Consider the following 22,463-nt stretch of genomic DNA (forward strand, 5'->3'; position numbering starts at 1 on the left):
CAACGACGCTGACGATGTGCAGGACAGCCGGCCGTGGATGACATCCCTCCCGCTGAATACAGCAACAAAAAACAAAACTCGAAAGAAACAAAGGAGCGCGGCCCAGGGGAGGGAGCTTCAGGCTTTTCGGCCACGTGGTACGGTGGTCAGTACTGCCAGCTAATACATCGGTGGCGGCCGAGACGCCCATCAAAATAAAACAAAAATCACTTTTCCTAACTCGTGCTCACAAGAAAAAAAAAGTGAGGGAAGCGGAGCGCAACACCTCAACGCCACGATCCATCTAGTTGTGCCACGTGCGACAGGCGGCTGCGTAGAGCCTTAGGCCTAATGAGTCGCTCGGCAACAACCGGCATCCACCCAGCACCAGGCTAGGCGCAGAAGAGGCAACCGCGAGGAGACGTCCACTCTGTGAGGTGGCCCTATCGCTCGCTGCACACAGCAGCTTACCGAGCGATCGGCGTCCACCGCCCCGGGCGGTGTCACGACGCCTCGGCGTCGAGCCGCAATACAAGTCAGCAACGACGCCCGGCTCCCTGAGCCCAAAGAGATAGAAGAAGCTATACACAGAAAATTGGACCACCCACGAGGCTTCCGTACTCACTCGCTTCGGGCCTGGCCTACAAACCACGTGCTCTTGGCCTTGCTCACCCCAGGATGCGGACCGCATTGCTCTCGTCCTAATTCAAACGTTTTTAAAAACTAACAACAAAAAATAACACTTGCGAGCAAAAAAAAATAAACTTGCCGACAAATTGAAACACGTTACAAAACCAATCTCCTCGCTTCTCAACAAAGCACACCACCGACGCTAGCAAAGAAGTCCCCCCTAGGCCTACTCTACTCCGGCTCTAACAAAAATAACCGCAAAAACTGTCGTCCGATACTCCAAGAGCCCCACGTTGGGCGCCAGTGTGGGGTCTCGGCGCGGCGAACGCGCGCATCGCCACGCCACGCTCTTGGAGTGAACGGACACAGTGGACACGGTCGGTACAACGCACACAACATACATACATTTATTAACTAATTTAGACGACGATATCGTCCGCCGAATGATACATCAATCTTTCATTAACACGCTACCATACAAACAACATAACGCAGTGATACACTAAACACACAATAACATAATAAACACACACTAACACACCCAACACACTAGCACATACCCAAGGCGGCGTCGCCAATGCCTGACCTTCCACGTGGGACCCCGGCGCGAAGCCCGCGGTGCCGAGCACCGGGGGGCCCACGCGACAGACAACCGTTCGCGGCAGCCGCCACGCGCAGAAGAGGCTCGCTCAACGCTCGCCCACCACCAAGGCCCCCCTTCCGCCAGGGGCCACCACCGGCGCCACCACTCTACCAACAATGGTACTCAAAGCGAACACAACGCCATCTATCGCCTGGCGGTGGTCACCACCGAAACGAAGCCTTGGGGCGAGACACGTGCGCCACGCGGCGCAGACAACTTTACAGGGGGGGGGGTGTCAGCACCCCCACAACGTTTACATTGTTTTATTTGACGTCGCTCCAAGCACCAGTCATAATTTTTATCTCTACATGCAGGTCAATGTTCAGTTCAACTCCCGAGTGATAATTTATTAGGAACGAGGCGAGAAGGCCACAAGGGGCAAAAGACGCAATGCCGAGTTCGTCAGAGTTCTCGTCAACATTTTGGCGATATCGATGCCACTGTGGCTTTGTAGCTGGCAGCCACTGCTTTTAGCGGCTTTGATGCGAAACGATAAAAAAAAAAGGCGTAGCCTCTAAGACACGCATTCAGGAATCGAAAACGCTAATAATATGTCACAAGGTTGCACATCTCGAAGGCCATGCTTTTCAGGCTTGCATGCCTTTGTGCACTAACAAACAAGGGAAGGAATGCAAACCATATGCGAACATTGCACTAAGATCACAGAGTCACTTCGCATTCGCTTTCAGTGCCCTCGGCAATCGGTCTTTTAGAAAACACTATGCCCATGCGCTAAGACCTGCAGATCGCACATCAAACGTACTGATTTACTCACAAGTGCCACGCAATGAACCAGATCAGCAACGATGAAATGACACCGTTTTTTTCGTCGCCTGCGCGCAAAAAAGGATTGGAACTTGTTAGAACGTGGCCTAAAATTGATCAATATTTGCTAGGAAAAATGGACTTTCTGGGCTTCGGCGTGGCGCAGCGTTCGATATAGCGGATGCCCCACTGAACGGGAGTTCGATATAGCGGATGCATTGGTTGCATACTTTTGCATAGGAAATTTAAAGGAATTTTTCAACTGTTCGATATAGCCAATAATTTTATATATCTGAGTTGGATATATCCGGGATCGACTGTATCACTGAATGTGAGCTGGGAGCAAATAGTTTGGTTCTGTGAATGTTACAGCATCGTCGTCTGTACACTACTCGGGGCAACACTCCAGGTTTTGGCACCAGGCCTTCGTTGCAGAATAGGCACGATAGCTCCGCCTAGTTCGGATCACAACAGGTTTGCATTTATTTTTATTTTTTTTTGGCTTTACAGACTACTTCGTTGGCACAGCATAAAATCACGGCCTCTAGATCTTGGGTTTAGCAAAGTGGATTGCTCTTAACATTGTTGAAGTTGTTCATTTTCATAATGCCGTGTTGTTCAAACATTACTGCAGCACTTCTGTATCAGAACGATTCCTTTGGCAACTGCACTGTGTAGAAGTATTCCAGAAATGCCTTTTACTGCCCGCACTGTTGAGCATTGGTTGGTAGGTGACAACATAATATCATGAAAAGCATGACTTGATGTGGAAATGAGACAGCAGAAGTATCAGAGTGACAGAGCTGTCTGAAGTGAACTGCCACAATGAGGTAAAGAATTGCTTATCAAGCTCTATATATCTAAAAGGACATTGCATTGTTGATACTGTTGCTTCCACTTGTCACTTACAAGGCTGTTTTAGGGGAATGCCTCCCACAATTTTATTTCATTTTTTTTGTTTCAGATGTTTATTTGATGAACGCAGCATGAACATTCTCCCAATGGCGGTGTACTTGGCGACAAAGTTCTGGATGTATATTACCTGGGTGACAGACCTGTGGCCTTGTATCCTTCTGGTATTTACAAGTCTGGACCTTTCTTTTCTCTTGAAGGAAAAAAAAAAATCTAAAGAAACGGTGGAACAAAATGTGTTTGTTTACAGTATTCTTCCGTGAAATAACATCTAGATAAAATTGTTGAGGTCTAAGCAATGTTGTTGCTATGATTGATGCAACTTTTCTGTGATGTAGCCTTGTGAATTGAGCACATTTGTATCAGTGCACACTGCCTGGTAGGATTTGAATGTCAATGTGATCAGCGACTGTCGTGATGTTTACAGTGTTACATATCACGCTAAAAAAATTATTGCTGTTTGTAGTGAACTATAGGGGCGTAAAATGCATTATTCACTTAGATTTCTAAAATGCACAGTCTAGTAACTCACAATAGTGACTGCTTCCTAAAAGTGTGTCGTATGTACAATTAAATTTGATTCGATGACAGTAGGTTTGGCTAAAGCTGTGTGGTCATGTTCGTTTCTACAGTGCACACTCACTTTGAGTATAGCATGCTCAACTTGTGTTTCTCCAGGAAATAGAGTGTATCTAGGAAAAGAGAGTTTTAGAAAATGTTCATTATTTAATCTTATGTGTAACCAAGTTGATACAATAGGTGACTTGCTAATTATAAGTATGGTGTATTAAAATACTGCTTGCAGATTGCCGATATTTCTTACACAATATAAAAGCCTGCTGTTGTATGCAATATGAAGCTCAGAGTGATAGCATAACAGAAATTTCAACAAAGTCAATCCGGCACTTTGCTGAAAAAACAGTCACAAGGCTGAAGCCGAAGCAATGAATGTGATGGCGACAAATCGGAAGTAAGGCTAGGAGAGTTAGGAACCGTACGAAACGTGGTGAACATGGTCAATTGTGCCTAAATGGACAGTAATGCAGTTACCGCAATGTCTAAACAGATGTTGTGAATAGTTGACTGCGTGACATCGGACATGAGGCGTAGTACAAGGTCAGCATTGAGAAACACGACAAGCCACTGGTTTTCATGTCGGTGTACATTAACGTTGAACTCTCCAGTGACTATCCTGTAGGCACACCGCATGGAAGTTGTGCAGCAAGAAGTTCATGACATCAGTGAGCAAGGTTCCTGGTGAAATGTACACTGTCGTGATGATGAAGCCGTGCAATGTTTTAACTGCTCAAGCGTCTCCACAACTCATCTAGGGCAGCGGGTTGGCTTTGGCTGTCTAAAGTGATAGTGGTGACGTACATTTAGATGGGAACCAAATTCACAGGCATGACAAGACCACCAACTTCCCGAATAGTCCTAGACTTGAAGCGAGCAATTTTTTCTGTTGCTTATAGTGAAAGGGGAGCCAGAGACATTTCAGAATGCCCCTTTCATCCAACTGTATATATGCGGTTCAGGGAAGCTACCCCTCCATTGATCACGCCATTGGACACGTCGATGTTTAGGGAAAACATGTATGACTTGTTCAAACGAAGTACATGTCCATTGACAGTTAGCCAGTGGCAAATAGTGTATATACATAGCTCGCCGTTAGTGAGATGGACATTATGATTGGTGTGAACTCGAACTAGCAATTTCTCGCTGCGTTAACCAAATAGGCCACGCCACTCATGCTCTCCATCTCACTGCAGTAAAACCTTGTTGATTCGAAGTCAGTGAGACTGCGAGAAATCTTTGAAATAAGTGGGTTTTCGGATTAACACAACATACAAAAATTGTGGTGGGATCGGAGGTGCGCTCACAACAATTTTGCAGGCATTCCACCGTATGACCACTCCCTTTTTTTCTCCGTTGCTCTGGTAGCGGCGTGTGGTGATACATGGCACCACGCGCGGGCACCTCACGTGTTCTTGGGGTCTGTGAGAATTAGCGAGGCCGAGTCACGTGCACTTCGTAAAGGGCCTCTCTTTTCTCCATTGGCCAGCGCATGGTAAGCACGTGATTTTCTTTTGTCCGCATCCCCTTTGGGAATCGCCGCACTGTAGCCTGCCTGGGTGCCTAAGGATCCCCGGCGGGCGTATTTACCCGAGTGTTAGCTTCGATATCGTACGCTAAGCCAAACAGCAGAGCCTAGTGCTTGAAGTGGTCACACCACGCCATGCCGCACTAGCCGTAGGCCTACGTGTACGAGGTTTGCCCTAACTCTCGCGACCAAGCTTAGTGGCTATCGTAAGAGTGTGCAGCATAGCCGCGAGGGACCTTTTGCCGACCGGCATGTGTGTTTGTGTATTGCTGTTAATCGAACACTGTCTGTTTCGCCGTGCCGCGCTAAACTCTTTGTTAGTCGAGCACGCGCGGAGTGGTGCGCTACACATGAGTAGGTGACGGAGACGTGGCTCTGTGGCTCGCTAGCGTGAACCCGCGGTGATCATCCGCTACGGGGAGTAGTGTGGTCACCACAAGTGGTATTAAGGAACTTAAAAATATTCAACGTAATCAGGCGTGGTCGTTTGCTGTGCTGGCTAGTTTGCAGCTCCAAGAGTCATGTTTACTCGCAATACCTTTTCTTAGTTTTGCTGCAAACACGGAGGAACATCAAGCCTCTCTGCTGCCGGCGAAAAAGAGAAACAAAAATATAAGTTTTGATGAACTGTAATGCGTGCCATGTGGAAAACAAGACATCTTCGCTGCAGCATGATAGTGACGCGCGGACAGCATGTCACTTGCTGTTCGCTGTGTTAGCAAGCATGATGCGACCATTCGCCCATTCGTTTTGGTGAGAAAAAAATTGAATAATGGCTAGTGTGGGGGCATTTGTTATTAAATTTGAGTGGAGAACATGCTCTTTAAAGCTTCGAACTTAACGTAGGCATTGCAGGCAAGAACTCTGCCAGCAGCTTGAATGCGCAAGTTGCTGCAGCAACCAGCAATCGGAGGTTGGCATACATCGAGAATTTTGCCAGACTATCTCTCATTAATTTCTTCACAATTCCAGAAAGAATCATAGGTAAATCATAATGCGCTGACATTGCGAGAAATATGGAATTAGATGCCCGCGCGTCGCCGCTGGTTGCACTGAAGCACGTCTTATTCTCTGCAGGTGCATCTATCAGCTACCCAAAGTTCGTTTATTTTTAATTCTTCATTTTTTGAGCTGGAAGTAGCAAGGCTGGGGTGCTTCAACTGCCACTCATTAGTATCACTATGTCGCATTACCTTGTGGCTTTTAAGGGTCGTCGTTTCTGCCCGATTTGTAGCGAAATTAGGATCGGGAATGGACACATGGCACCCAAAATTTCTAAGATTGGATGTATCCCCGTTAGGCATTCAGAAACAGTTTGTATTGCCCATTCTAACTTGTTTTCTGAAGCATATTTGCCAAGATTTTATATGTCTAAAATTATAGTTATACAAAGCCTTCTTTACAAAATAAATGTTCAAATAATGACCTGTGTATAATCAGTTATAGCAACAACTCCATTAAAGTTAGTTTGAGGCTATTTTGCAAACAATGCAATACTGTCACTCACCTTATTAAATGCTATATTTACTATTACCCACAACATACGTCAATAAGGACAGTCATTGCGACGAATGCTTCACAAAGTGAACAAAGTGTGAAATGGGGATTTTCTGTCCATATATACACCAGAATTTTTCGCACTCATTTTAGCTCTTCGTGAATTATGGCAGCATCAATAAGTTCAGCAATAGTTTTGATGGATTCACTATCGCGCTTACTGCAAATGAAGATTCGGACATTTTGAGTGCTTTTGAATCATTGGTTCCACTGCAGAAAAATTTAATCAAGTTTACTGTGTGTTTCAAGGGCCTAATTATGAATGAAATGGCAAATGCTCCAGCTACGTCAATTTGAATGACTTGGGCACTCAGGTTTATCCGGCATCTGAATCCATTACCTAGATTTAGGAAAAAAATTATGTTAGTTAAATTTGCCGCCCCGTCATTAATGACCGTATTAGATTTCCAGTATGTTAATAATCGTGGAATACTGAAATATGTCTATGACGAGTAATTGAAGTCATGATCACAAGACTACATTGTCAGGCTCCCTACTTAAATTTTTATCTACCTAGAGGCAGTCTGGAAGTTTCTCCTAACTTCTTTTTGCGGAGTACATGAGACAACCTAGCATTATCACATTTCCTGTGAGAGGTACTGTAATTCCGCAAAATTACTTTATTTGCCAGGTTTCAGAAGTTTTTAATCCCCAATAATTATTATTATTACTCTCGTTGCCATTTTCCATCTTTTTAGCATAAGTTCTCAATGCTCAAAATGCACTGTCTTTTGGGGCTTTGTCTCTTGGTCACATCAATGGAAGATTGCTGATGCATTATGAGAATTTCCTAAAGGTTGAAAAAAAATTAAGTTATAAAATCTACTTTTCCAAATTTTTATTCTCTCCAGGTTCTCGGATTCACAGCTTTAATTCCTCTGGGTTTTATACCCGTCTTAATTTTTGTTCATTTATACTTCCTAATTAATTAAAGTTTGAACTTCGATTTCATAATGTCCTATAAAACTAACCTGTTCTTTGCCCATCTTCCAGCCTGGGTATGAGCCACAGTTTTTAGGGACTACTTTATTTTACTGTACTTCAGGACGACTTCTTTTTTCTGTTTGTCTGTTAGATATTGCGAAACTCCTCAATAATTTTATATCTGCGGACAAGCATTATTTTTTCTCCTTGAGCTCACCCATGAGAGATTGTATAGCCACACACAGTGAAACCTCGCTAGTGCGCACCCGCTTTAAGAGTACTAACAGTGAGAACCTAGTTGTGACGAATCCCCGACCGAGTCTCATAGAGAGTAATGCATTTGCAGACCACTTAAGCCGTAGTGTTCAGAATATGCCTTCCGGTTAGTGCATACTAACTGCGTACCGCGATAACGCTTTGCTCGATAAAATTTTACTGCTCGCTGAACTTGCGGACGCCACAATGTGCTGTGAGCTGTTTTCCATCATGTTAAGGGCGGAGATCAGCTAATAAGTTATTACAAGTTCCGGGCGATTGCGGCGATGACGCTGCGAGTAACCATCGGGGAAAAAAACGAAGGCGATGTGGCGACCACCGACAAACACGTCTGCATGACTTATCGCGAGTGAAAAGCCTTATCACAGTAAGTATCTACTGTTATCTCCTCAGGCACGTGCGTGGCGTAGCGTCATTTTACTACCTGATTGCGCTGGGCTGCCGATCGCTGCCGCTTCGTTTTGCAACATCGTGTTCAAGCGCGCACCGCTTTACAGAAATGCAAGCAGCTGGCTGTCACGGAGTAAAGCGTTCTGGATTGCAGGCACCGGGAAACCTTGCTGTATTATGCCAACACGCGCAATGTACAGCGAGCATTGCGCTGTTGTTATCATGCTGCACACTTTTATTTAGTGACAGCTGAAATGGGCATCCGTTTTGCTGCCAAAACTGCTAGAGCATCATGTAGAACACATTGCTTGCAGTAAGCTCTTCGGCGCCACGTTAACCCAGCAAGCTACTCGCCAAATTTGTGTAGCAAGAGGATCGGTAGTCACTGTGTGCGCAGAGTGAGCGAAGTGCTGCAAGCAACTAGCCATGCAGTGAACGATTTGGCTCTCAGCGAGTGCACCGCATTTTAAAAAAGAAAACTGTGTCAGTTTTTGCTAAGAAGCAGACCGCGGAACAATTGTATGATGGACAGCCGATTGCGTCCATTCTGTTCACGCAGGCACCATGGTTCTCTCGCTGTACCACGCTGCATGTTCCGGATTCCGCAGTGGTTTCAAAATGCTCATTGGCGTCTCCATCGCATGCTATCGGGCGGTTCTTCGAGATTCAGAAACTTTTCTCTACCTTGGGAAAAAGAAAGAAATGGCTTTGCGGTGGGCACTTTAGGCAATATTTTCCCCGGCACTGCGTTTCATCTTTTGTTGGCGTCGATGGCGCATGTCAGGGAATGCCAACTTGTACCTGGTGGTAATGTGTAGTACGTTTAGCACACAGTTATACCGCCATCCCTGGCAGATACGTATTAGTAGGGTTTCACTGTACTGGCCTCGAACAGACCATCGGTGCAGACATGTGCAGCTAATACAGCTATTTGAGTTTTTTTTTTTTCCCGCTGAAAATGATTGGCAGTTGTGTGAGTGCACTTGGCATACTTCACCCTGTCGTCTTAACTCTCCTCCAAGGGTCAGAGTTAGAGCACTGCAGACAATGGACCACCCCAAAGTGTGAGCATTCTGGTTCCGCTGTTATGCATTAGAAGATATAATATTTCGCGACTCTCCTCCTTTTGCGCAACAGCAGGGGCCTCTGGGCTGACTGCTGTGAGAGTATATTTCTCTAACATCTCTCGGACTATTTTCATAATCTGCAAGTGTGCTTCCTTGCGCTGCATATTCGTTCAAATAATGGTTGCAGCTGTTGTGCTCCATGTGGAGACGAGGTGTCAGTTGGACGTGATGTTATTTATTATGCACGTCAGGAGAACTTGTGAACCCACATTTCTCGCGTCACATGCTGTTCGAGGGCGAGATTAACTGGTATAAATTGCGTTATTTGTATCACAGGAATACAAGCTATACAATCATAAAAGAAGCGTGTGTATACACACACACACACACACACTTAATATATATAATATATATATATTGTTGTTACGGGAAGTATTTATTAAGTTAAAGGGAGACACGGGTCCGAAGGCTGAAAATTTTCCGAAAAATCGATTTTTGCAAGTATTTTTTAAAAATAATATATACGGTCTGAAGAGAGTGCTCCTAAATTGCTATTGCCATGTAATGCGTATTTGTCCAGTAATTCGGTCTCAATTTCAGTTTACTGGCCATTTCTACTCGCGAAACCACCTCAAAAAAGGTCATATTCGACGCTGCGGCATCTGAGAACCATGCCAAGTAGCGCAGCCATTTTGGGCTCATTTGATTATACAGCGTCTTATCAGCGAAACCCTTTGCCACCGAGAACACAGAAAACGCTGGCTGTGCCAACACTGTCACAAACGCGGCTCCCGCGATGACGGACGCAATAGCCGGGGCCAATTATTGCACGCGAGAACTACGCGAGGGCACTTCCCTGGTTCCTGACGCTGAAAAGGTGGCCCTTGAGTGTTGTGCGGCGTCGCCGCGGTGGTCTAGTGGCTAAGGTACTCGACTGCTGACTCGCAGGTCGCGGGATCGAATCCCGGCTGCGGTCGGTGCATTTTCGGTGGAGGCAGTAATGTTGTAGGCCCGTGTGCTCACATTTTGGTGCACGTTAAAGAACCCCAGGTGGTAGAAATTTCCGCAGCCCTCCACTACGGCATCTCTCATAATCATATGGTGGTTTTGGGACGTTAAACACCACATATCAATCAATCGAGTGTCTTTCTCAGTGCACCTTCATGCTTGCCAACTTATGTTTTGTTCACAAACTTTGAGTCGAGTTTAGTTAGACCTGCAGAAAGTTGAGAATTCACAACGTCCACAGTCCTGCTTGCCTTGGTGACAAAAAGACTGTTTATAGTCACTTGAAATTCTCTGAATGCTTGGTCCAACTCAACGAAGCTGTCGAACTTCGCACCTTCATCCATGTCGTCTTCGGGGCTCGCATGCTGCTTGCTGCGTAACAAAGGTGGAAGGGGGGACTACATTGGACTACATAGACCCTTGCCTATGAAACATGCACGTGCGTGAATGAGGAGCGATAGCCACAACATAGTCGTGTGAGCCCCCATGTGCTAGTTAAGTTAGCCCAGTCGCATTGCCACCCGCTAGACGTCGCTAATACGCCGTGTTGTGCGTGCAGCCTTTCCTGGTTCGCGTGCACGACGTTGTGCATGCAGCATTCATCTTTTGGAGTGAGTGCCGCTTACGGCGGGATAAGAGGCCCAGGCAAGTCTCAAAACGAATCTAAAACACGCCATGCAGAAGTATATTTTAGATACAACACGCACTCATGGTACCGATACCTACGTATGTCTGAAGTTTAGACAAAAATGTATGTCTGAACTTTAGACAAAAAGTTGGTCAACGTGTGTTTGCGGTGTATACTATGCCATATCTGAGCTTTTCGTGGGACACAATCACTTTCGCGTGATTTCACGTCGTGTCGTACAGTGACTGTTACATATACTAAGAAGATGTGAGCTTGTTAAGCCATCAGGGGTGCGCCAGCTCACCTTGCATCGTTCGCGGATGCGGTAAGTTGCGAGTGATTGTGCGAGTGTACGAAGTCGTACCTCAAATGCGTACGCTTGAGGATGTAACACTCTGAGACGCGGTTCCGAAAACACGACGCGGTTTATTCCGCTATCGTTCCAACAACCTTTTCTTTCTTTTTTGGAGACTATCCACTACCAGTTCATGTCCCAAATTTGTTGTGCCAGAAGAAGAAAAGTACACCACAGATGTGCCCCCCTGCAGACAAGTGGCCGTGGGCACTTGAAAAAAAAAAAAAGAAGTTGATCAGACCGAGTTTGTCAGAATGAGTGCTGGCTTGATTCTTTCAATGCTGACTGTGTCTTCATGCCCATTACGCAGGATTTGAAATGATGTTCAGAACGTTTGATGACTGGGAAAGGACTGTCATAGCGAGGCTAAAGAGCACCGTGGGACACGTCATCACGAACAAAAACGTGTGAAAATGTCTATAAGTTTGCCGGCAGAAAAACATCGTTCTTAGTATGTGCTGAAGTGGGTGATGGGCGCAAGCTTCGCATGAAGATACCCAGACGATGGGCGAAAGAAGATGGATCCGGAACCCTCTGCGTAGTAAAGGAACTGACGAAGTCACCGGGCAAACGGAGTGTGCAGCCATTAACCATCTCGGCTACAGAGCAGGCAAGTTCTGGCCGAAGTGTTGAATGAAGGCCGAGAAGCATGATGGAGAGGTGTTATGCTCAATCTTCGGTGTGAGGCTGTGAAGCAAGTGCTGCTTTTAGATTACGATGGAGTCTCTCTACAATGCCATTTGATGCTGGATGAAATGCAATTGTGTGAATGCGCGCACAACCCACTAGAGATGTGACAGAGGTGAAAAGTGCTGACTCAAACTGCCTTGATCAGTAGTCTCCGTTGATGGTACGCCGCAACGGCTAATCCAGGTAGCAAGAAAGGTACCAGCAACTGTTTATGCCGTGATGTCAGGCGTTGCAGCTGCTTCAGGCCACCTACTGTACCTGTCACATAAGCAAGTACATATATCCCCGGCATGGAGATAAAGGTCTGACAATGTCCAGATGAATGGTGTCGAAACGTGCATCAAGGAGAGGAAATTTTCTCCAAGAAGGCTTGGTGTGCCGTTGTACCTTCATACGCTGACACGTTCTGCAAGTGCGAACCCAGTCACGAATGTTAGTGCGTATGCGCGGCCAAACATAGTGTTCAGTGACCAGGTGTTGCGTAGCTCTTACGCCTCGATGGCAGATAGAGTGGAGGGTGTCAAAAACAGCATGGCGCAGTTAAGAAGGAACATAGATACGAGTGTAGTTGTGTGAAAAATAGCACCAGAGAGTGACTTAGTCGTCGGAAAAGTTTACTTGTTTCAGTCGGAGAAAGGTAGAGGATCGGAGTTGTGGAAGCTCATAGTCTAATGTCTATGTCTCTGCGAGCGAAGACAATGAAAGATCAGTGGTGCCAGTCGTGGCTTGATGGTAATACGACCAAGAGCGTCCGCTGCACTGTTAAAGCTGCCTTTTACATAACGTATGTCTGTTGTGAATTCGGCTATGAATGCAAAGTGTCGAAGATCTCGAAGAGTGTGCATGGCACTGCAGAAACCTAAAGTCGAAACAAGTGGCTTGTGGACAGTAAGAGTGGCAAATCGTCACTTTTCAAGGAAGTCCCTGAAATGCTTCACCGTAAGGTAGGCCGCGAGGAGCTCCCGCCCGAAAGTACTGTATCAACACTCAGTATTGTGTAGTTTGCCAAAAAAGAAGGAAATTGGAGCCCATGCGCCATTGATTCATTGATGAAGAGCAGCTCCATCTACTTCTGAAGATGCATTCACCATGAGGCTAGGGGGAGCAGTTGGTGAAGGGTGGTGCAGGAGGATGGCCTGGGCGAGTTTGGTCTTTACAGCGGCAAAAGCTTGATTCGCGACCGTGTCCCAGGGAAGTACGGCTGACTCGGTTTTTGAAGTCGAGAGTAGTGCTTCCAGAGGCTGCAGCAGTGTAGAGCATGTAGGAATGAAGCGATGATAAAAATTGACGAGTCCGAGAAAATGTTGCAGACTATGTGTGAACTGGCAGTGGGAGACTACCCACTGCCAGTTCATGTCCCAAGTTTGTCCTGCCAGAAGAAGAAAAATACGCCACAAGGATATTATTTCAGTTCTTCGGCAAACTTGGTCACGTATTTTTATGTGAACAATGTGAAAAAAAAAATGCTCACGGTGCATTGTTTCGTTTGCTGCTACAACGGTAGCATTTGTATATGCTTACGCTGGCTATTCCAGCGTTCGATATTGCCATCTTCAGGCAGCTTGAGTGTTTTCTCGGATTCCCCACACACGTGACCATGCCGCTGTTTTTTTGTCCCGACCGGAACTAGCTGCCTGGCCCTCTGGTTAGCTCTGGCTAACATATAGAGCTGCCAGAGGTCTGAAAAGGTCTGAAGATCCCCACTGTACGACAGGGTGCCGCGGCCGTGGTGGATTGTGTTGTCAATGTGGGAAGGCCAGTGGCCGTATAACGTACTTCTGTTCCGTATTCCGTTCTCTCTGTTCCGTCGCACTTGAGGTGCCGCCCGTGTCGAATTCGACCCTTGAAGAGTGCTCGTTGCCGCCCGTAGCTTGTTAAACAAGACAAGTGTGACAGTCGGCCTAGTTTACATAGGAGCTTGGAAAAATCCTTAGTATTTTCATTGTATTTTGAAAAAGAAAATTTAAGGACTTCAGAGACTTTCTGACTAAGGGCCGCAAAGGGGCAGTGTAATTTAATTTGTACACAAGCGTGTAACAGAAGAACCATCCTACGTAATTTATAAGAAATGTGATAATAGGCTTCTAGCACTGACATGAAAGAAGCATATTGCAAAGTAAATGATAAACTTTTGTGTGTTGAAAGTTGTACCTCCTTGTTAGTCGCTTTTGCATCCAATCAGAGTCGCATAATGGCCGCTGCGTAAAAAACAGCTGATCGCCTTTGCGAGCGGTGTTTTGCGTTTGTGGCATATATATCTCTGACAAGAATGTAATCGCGACTACCGACGATTACTTTAGTCGCTGAAGGATATGGCAAGCTGCAGCGAACAAGGATATTGCAAAATTCTTGCTATAAGGTGAGTAAACAATGCCAAGCGTACTGTAATCGTGTTTTGCTTACTTTGCTTTTGTTTTTACAGGTAACAAACACTTAGTGTGAACAGGAGAAGCATGTACTTTTGTCGGCTATCAACATATATAAAAGTGTTAATTTAAAGGACGATTGTGCATGAGCGAGCATCCTTACAGCACACGATACCTAATACAAAACTGCGCATTCATGTATTTACGTAGTGCATCTTACGTATGTTTTGCTTTAATGATCTCGCGCAGAAGAAAGTTGTTGGGTAAAACATTTATGTTAATCTGCAGCCAACGTGTTTCATTTGTGATGATTTAACGATTATATTTGATGAGTATAATTGTTTTAGCTGGCTAATGAATTGTATGATACATGCTGCACATTGGTTTACCGTGCAGCAGTGAGAACTGGGCGAAAAAAAAAAGGGGGAGGGGAGAGTATTTACGAAGGTCAAGTTTTGCGGGCCTGTTTCTTAGTGCTTGCCCCGCCGCGGTGGTCTAGTGGCTAAGGTACTCGGCTGCTGACCCGCAGGTCGCGGGTTCGATTCCCGGCTGCGGCGGCTGCATTTCCGATGGAGGCGGAAATGTTGTAGGCCCGTGTACTCAGATTTGGGTGCACGTTAAAGAACCCCAGGTGGTCAAAATTTCCGGAGCCCTCCACTACGGCGTCTCTCATAATCAGAAGTGGTTTTGGGACGTTAAACCCCACAAATCAATCAAATGTTTCTTAGTGCTTATTGAGCAGTAGTGCTAAGAGTTCTTCGGCAAGTTACAAGTGCTGCTTACAAAGCAGCACTGTGTACAGTTGCCATTGTGCTCGATGCATTGTGTTTTTGGAGTGGAGATTACTTCGCTTATTGGTCTACCCTAGGTACTATCGTGAGCTATATGAGTTCGAACATGCGAGCGCGTGGAAAATAGCCTCGAACCCTACATCGGTTGATTCACAGTGGCCGCTGTCGGAAACAAAGTGGAAAGGGCGCCGCACTTTCGATAGCTGCTGACACTCCCGTCGTGATATCGTAGGAGCAAAACAGCAACTTATATTATGTCCGGAGCCGCTAGCGGCGTTATCAATTCACAAGATTGGGCACAGCTACATCCAGTGTCATATCAAATTATGTAGCTGATGCGATATCGGCTGTGACGTAGTCTCCCGTGATGCACAGGCCATGCTTTTATCAAGTCTAGGTGGTGTTGGCTGGTCATTTTGATACGCACTTTTTATTATCTTTTTTTCTTAAAATAGCGATAATGCAGGCCACGGCTGTATTTGCCTAGTATTGTTCTGGGCTCCAGTGCCTATGCATAAGTTGGAAGCAATCGTTCAATTATCACTGAAAGGTTACTCGCAGCGCTACATTGCTACCTTGACAAGCTGTAATTTCAGCACTGTCAACAAGATAGTGCAAGCGTATCGAGATGAAGGGCGAATTAAGGATGCACCGCACAAAAGGCGACCCCGTGCCACGTCGTTGGATCAATATCTGCAAGTTGTTGCTATAGTCAGTGAGAAACCATTTTTAAGTGCGAAAGATGTGTGCTGTACTCTAGACCTTGCGAATGTAAGTGACAGCACAATACGACAAAGGCTAAGGGAAGCCGCACTCTATAAAGTCGCATCGCCGCTCAAAAGCCCCTTCTCACATGTGCCAACAAAATGGCTCGCCTTAAGTTTGCGGTCGATCGCCGCAGCTGGACGGTGGAGAACTGGAAATGTGACGTCTTCTCCGACGAATCAACTTTCTCCAGCCCTGGGACCAGTAGACAAGAAGGTGGCACATTGAGAACACATGCTTCTGTTCGCAGATCATCAAGAAGATAGCTGCAAGTGGTCGCACATCGGTAAACATTTGGGCAGCTATCTCACGTGACGGCCTAAGTCCCCTTGCGAGATTCTATGGGAGATTCACAAATGATGCATATTGCATGCTGCTGGAATACGAGATGATTCTACATGTATTGAATTGCCCACAACCAGATGGACGCTATTTATTCCAGCAGGACTTGTCTGCTGTGCGTACAGCAAAGGATGTCGCACGTATTTTAGATGAGTGAGGGGTAATGCGCCTTGAGTGGTGTGTGAAGGGCGCGGACATGAACATTATTGAACACGTGTGGGCACGTATGAAGACCAACCTTTCTAGGCTTTCTTTGGACTTGGTGACAGCTGATAAACTGTGGGAAGCTCTACAAGAAGAGCGGAAACATATTCAAGCTGACACAGCCTTCATCGAGGCTCTCTACTGGTCTCTGCCAGAAAGATGGAAGCTGTGATTCAAGCCGGTGGATCCATGACTTGTTATTATTAGCCCAGTAAAGGCGTATGAAAAGGGCAAGCTACCTGACAAATTGTGTGCATTAAAATTTTGTAACAATTTTGAAAGCATCCAATAAATGTTTTCAACTAACTACAGTGTGCAACTTTTCTCGGACCACGGGACCAGCAAACTGCACAATAGTCATAAACAACAATACTGTATTTTTTTTCTACGCTAGCACTTGTGGGGTCTCGAATTGGTGAGCGCGCGCCACGCTACGCTCTTGGAGTGAACAGACACAGCAGACGCTGTCAGTACAAACCAAAGAACAATATATTTATTTAACTAATTTATAACGATGATATCGTCCGCTAAATCAATACATCAACTGTAATTAACACGCCAGGATATCCTTACACAATAACACAACAAACACATTAACACACAAAAGGCGGCGTCGCCAACGCTTCACTAACAACGGCGGCCCGCGGTGTCGTCCACGACAGACCCACCATAAGCGACAACCGTTCGCGGCAATTGCCGCGCGCAAAAGAGACTCGCTCAACTCTCGCCCGCCACCAAGGCGGGTGAGAGTTAAGCGGTGAGCAGTTGAGCAAGCGAGATTTGGTGGTGACCCCGCCTTTTGCCAGGGGTCACCGACAGCGCTACCACTCTAGAAACAGTGATACTCAACGCGAACACAACGCTTCGGGCCTGGCCTACAAACTACGTGCTCTAGGCCTTGCTCACCCCAGGATGCAGACCGCATGGCTCTCGTCCAAATTCAACAACGTTTTTGAAAACTAACAACAACAAAAAAATAACAACACTTGCGAGCAAAAAAATAAAAAGAAAGTCAACCTGCCGACAAATCCAAACACGTTACAAAACCAATCTCCTCGCTTCTCAACAAAGCACACCACCGACGCTAGCAAAGAAGTCCCCCCTAGGGCTACTCTACTCCGGCTCTAACAAAATCCCTGTATTGAACCGCAAAAACTGTCGTCCGATACTCCAAGAGCCCCACGTTGGGCGCTAGTGTGGGGTCTTGGAATGAACACGCTCTTGGAATGAGCGCTCTTGGAATGAACAGACACAGCAAACGCGGTCGGTACAAACGCAACAACATACATACTTATTTAACTAATTTACAATGGTGATATCGTCCGCCGAATTGAGACATCGGTAATCAACACGCTAGGACATCATTACACAATAACACAACAAACACACAGCATGACAAACACACTAACACACCCAAGGCTCGACTCACCACATAGGCCTACCGTAGGCGGCCCGCGGTGCCGTCCACGGCAGACCTTCCGCAAGAGACAACCGTTCGCGGCAGCCGCCACGCACTGAAGGGACTTGCTCAACTCTCGCCCACCACCAAAGCCTGTCTTTCGCCAGGGATCATCGCCGGCGCTACCATTCTACCAACAATGGTACTCAACGCGAACACAGCTCCATCTATCGCCAGGCGGTCATCACCCGAAATGCGGCCTTGGGGCGAGGCACGTGCATCACACAGCGCAGACAACTTTACAGGGGGTTGTCAGCGCCCCCACATACTACAGTATGAAGGTGGCATCTTTGCCGAGACATTCTCCGCTAGTAAGTAAAAGGATACAGGGGTGTTGAGCGCTGAACCCTAGGCAACAGATTACGACCTTCTGCATGCTTTAGTCTCTTATCATTGCTAGCGGCCGATGACACGTAATAAGCTGACATTTCGGAGCAACCCCAGAGAAGTGGTAGTGAAAATAGGTAATGGAAAAGCGCCCCTCCTTTCCATACCGGTTTTGGCAGTGCCATCCACGTACGACGCTATCTCGGTTTTGAGGCTCTTTGCCACGCCTTCGCACGTTCGAGCTCATATTGCTCACGATAGTACTCTTAGGTTATTCAGGGGGTCGATCTAAGAGACAAGTATGATGTGCCTACTTAGCGTACGCGAGAAATGGTTTGATTATTTATTTCGCTTGCATTATTGGCATGAAAAGATAATTTTCGGGCAGACAGCAAACACACAAATAGGAAACTAATGCACTGTTGCGACAAAGAACAAAGAATGACAACTGTTGCTATTCGACGAGAGATCGAGTGAAAGCGCCACCTGGCGATATCTGGCTGAAGCGCAGAAGTGTGGATTGCTTTGTGCGCCGTCTGCTAGCCACATCGTGTTTATATGTGCGCGTACGTCATGCACATTCTCAAAACGGGGTTCGTTTAGTCATGTCAGCTCGAGAGTAACTGATTCTGCATATGCCTGTAACGACGCACGAAAGCATTTGGTGTTGCTCTGCTGCTAATGCATTGTAATAAGATCGGCGAGTGCAACTTTCCACGGTGCTGTTTATTGTCGTCTTACCCTCCATTCACCAGAATAATTTGAGAATGGGTGCCGCTTTCTGTTTCAAGCACATCGCAAAATGCTCTTGGCATCCTCCCAAATATGAGGTTTATTAAATGGTGTGTTAACGCGTTTTATAGCGGCTTGGTTGTAAACAAGGATGAAGCTCTAGGCGACGCACTTGCGTGCTGTTGGTAGGTGTACAATCACGGCACTGTAGTTTATCGATCATGCGAGGAGCGTTAGTGTTGTTTATCTGACCGTGGTGCCACAATATAGAAATATTACTACACATAAACTGGGACATTTCGGTACTCTAACTGTACCTAGAACAGAGTTACCATGCACAACCGTGTGCTTAGATTTAGGAATGCTTTAAAAGCCCAAACATTAAAAATAATTCAGGTGACATGTGTTTCATATAATGTTGTATAATTTCACTGAAAAGCTCGTAATTTTTACATTGTCTTCAGCATTTGTCTGGCATTGTTAGTGACCGACAGAAAGCTGTAGTGTACACGCATCCCACTAGTGTGGGTCCTGTCTTAGCGAGCTGCAGGGCACGCGTTAACCCTCGCTTTGGCGAGAACACGATATTGCTCAAGGTCGCAACACTTTATTTTCTGTGGCAACACCAAACGCAGTACAGCACGTTTATTGTCTGTGGCAACATCAAACGCAGTACAGCCCATTGCAAAGGCGCGGCGGGAAAGCAAATGGGCTTATCCACGCCACAGGCATAAAAGTACTGCACAGGGTGCCATAAGCACGTCTCCGTGGTAAAGGTGATTCACTGAGACACCGGGACCAAGGCCCGGTTGCTCGAGCGAAGGCAAAGGCGCTCGCGTTGGCTTCAGAAGGAGGCTAGACGGCGTAGCCAGGCCATGCACTAGGACACCGTACCACCTTTCGGCCGAGCGTACGTAGAGGGGCAACAAACGGTGAGCGTTCGCCTCGGGCGCGTGGCGCCGTCAGCGAAGTCCAACGAGCCCCGAGCGACGGGAGTCGACGGACGGAAAAGGAAGTGAGTGCTCACCGTAAGCTGTTCTGAAGAAAATCTGATTCGCTCCCGACGCATGCGCGCAAAACCTATTGGGAGATTCCGCGCGTGGTGCCACAGTGAACATTCGCTACCGAGTAAGAAGGTTAAACATCACTCTGCTCTCCCAGCGCGGCAGAGAGCGGAGGAGGGGAGACATGTCGGGACATGAGAACGGCAGAAAAGGCGGCATAGCCCGCGCAAAGGCGGCGGGCTAGCCTCAATTATCACAAAGCAGTGGTAATTTTTTTGTCTGAAAAACAAAAAGCATGCTTGTCCGATTAATCAGATTTTTGTTGTAGCACAACTGTCATGCTATTTTTAGACCTATCGACTGACCCACATTTCATGGTGAATATAATGAGAGAAAAAAAATTTTATGCGTGTAAGGTGTAGACTAGGAGCAGAACATAATTCTCGACAAACAAGAGGCTTTTTTTTTTTTCTGAGAAATTCGTAAGGATTTTCTTATGGCTTCGTGCTACGAATGGGTGGTTGTCTTCTTTTTCTTTCTACGATCTTTTTTTTTTACAGTATGCAGATGAGAGTGATGTAAATAAGTAGTTCAGTCACGCTACAGCAGTGCATAGCAGGCTAACACAAGCTAACCACGTTCAAACAACACAGCAAAGGCGTCATTTTGTGTGAAAGTGTGAAGCCATCCATGGCGAGCATCCCCTTGAAAGGTAGAATGCGCTTTACTCGGAAATAATGGGAACGTTGCATAGGCTTCGTGCACCGATTCAATAAAGAGTAGTGTAGATATTGCCAGTAAACTTCAGTAAACTTTTTATTCGCCAACAGTTGGCTAAGATAACATGCAATGAAGTGCCCCACCGTGGTGGTCTAGTGGCTAAGGTATTCTGCTGCTGACCCGCAAGTTGTGGGATTGAATCCCGACTGTGGCGGCTGCATTGCCAATGGAGGCGGAAATGTTGTAGGCCCGTATACTCAGATTTGGATGCACGTTAAAGAACCCCAGGTGGTCGAAATGTCCAGAGCCCTCCACCACGGTGTCTCTTGTAATCATATAGTGGTTTTGGGATGTTAAACTCCACATATCAATCATCACATGCAACAAAGCGCCGCTGCGTGTATTTGTATAGGCGCCGCCGAACTTCTGTTCCCACTTGTGCGCGGACCGTGCTGCTACCTATAGCGCCTGATCTCTCTGCGAATACAGAGTAGAACTCTTTCAAATCCCCAGCTTTTTGCATTCTTATTCAAAGTAAAAGAAAATGGACAATATTTGTTACAGAATAATGGTAGGGATTACTGAACGAAAAAAAAAATCAGATTTGAAGTGGTTATTGCAAAGCATGTTGCACTTTGTAGCCTCCATTTCAGAGACTGTTACTATTGCATATTGTGCAATCTTTTACTATATAGATGAGGTTGACAAGCAAGTTCATATTTAAGGAGATAGGGTAAGCAAAAATATTGGAAAAAAATCAGTTTTGCGTTATTTAAAATCTGCAGCCTTTCTTGTACCCGAATCAGTCATTTGTTTGTCTTTGTATGATTTTTTCCTCTCTAAAAAAGAAATATTTCAAAACTTGTGCGGTGGCCTGCCATGCCCCCATTCCATGGAGTAAGATAAGGAAGGAGTGCCGACTCCACCGCCACAGCATGCTTTCGCGCGGGACACATCGTAGAACGCGCACGTGGTGGTCTAACTCAACAGTAAAAGTATAGTGGCTAGAAAGGTTTTCCTAGTGTCGTAAACAAGGCGGCAAAGTGGAAAGAGTTTACGATACAGCCTTCAGAGGGTGCAACCACTCGCTGGCGCACGGCATTTATGTGTCCGCGCTCTCAGGCGTTTCTCATTTAAAACAAGCTCTGTGGAAACGGTACAAAGTCGGTGTGCTCGTCACACAAGGTGTTGATAAATTTTAAATGAAGGGGAAAAAAAACTGATCCTTAGAGTATACTGCCAGGCTATCTTCATCTGAACAGCACATACAAAATTGAGCAGGATATATACACCAGAACACGGCGAGCTCAATGCGTACTGCCATATGTAAAAGCGTGGTGAAGCAAGACTCATGCACTGCCACGCGATCCGCAAATCAAACGTGAAACTGCACAATTTGAGTGTGGCTGTAAGGATGTTTCGCGCTCTTCCTCACCTGAAATTTTGAGCTGTCGTGTGAAATGTTGAGGCAGCCCGGAATGCCTACAGCATGTGCATTGCAGACAATGGAAGCAGCTTGATCAGGTACGTACTGTTGCTATTGAAAGAAACACGAACGGCGAAAAGCGTTGCTTCCGACTAAGTCGCGCTGTGGCATGCCTTGTGCTGCGGCGTGCCGTGGCTGTGGCAAGGCAGAATTCGTGCTGTAAGTCGGCGGCAAGGTAGTGCTAGAATTTCACTCCAACTTGCGCTTATCCACTGCATGTATTCACCATTTGCCACTCATACCGGGCACTCGGAACACACACGAGTTGCGAAAGTGCCAACCAGAACAAGATTTCAAAATGCTATGGTGAGGCTGACCGAAAGCACAGATTCGCCTAGTGAG

General features: G+C 46.3%; 1 protein-coding gene across 2 annotated transcripts in view; it reads left to right on the forward strand.

Moving 5' to 3' along the window:
- Hip14 (palmitoyltransferase Hip14) overlaps positions 1-22,463 on the forward strand; it is a 297,274-nt gene that overhangs the window by 137,349 nt on the left and 137,462 nt on the right. For both annotated transcript variants that reach the window (XM_037429914.2, XM_037429921.2), the window contains exon 8: positions 2,982-3,082. In XM_037429914.2, coding sequence (XP_037285811.2) covers positions 2,982-3,082 — 101 coding nt within the window. The remainder of the gene's footprint in view (positions 1-2,981; positions 3,083-22,463) is intronic.

This window comes from Rhipicephalus microplus, chromosome 2 (assembly GCF_043290135.1).
Source record: "Rhipicephalus microplus isolate Deutch F79 chromosome 2, USDA_Rmic, whole genome shotgun sequence".
Classification (NCBI taxonomy): domain Eukaryota; kingdom Metazoa; phylum Arthropoda; class Arachnida; order Ixodida; family Ixodidae; genus Rhipicephalus; species Rhipicephalus microplus.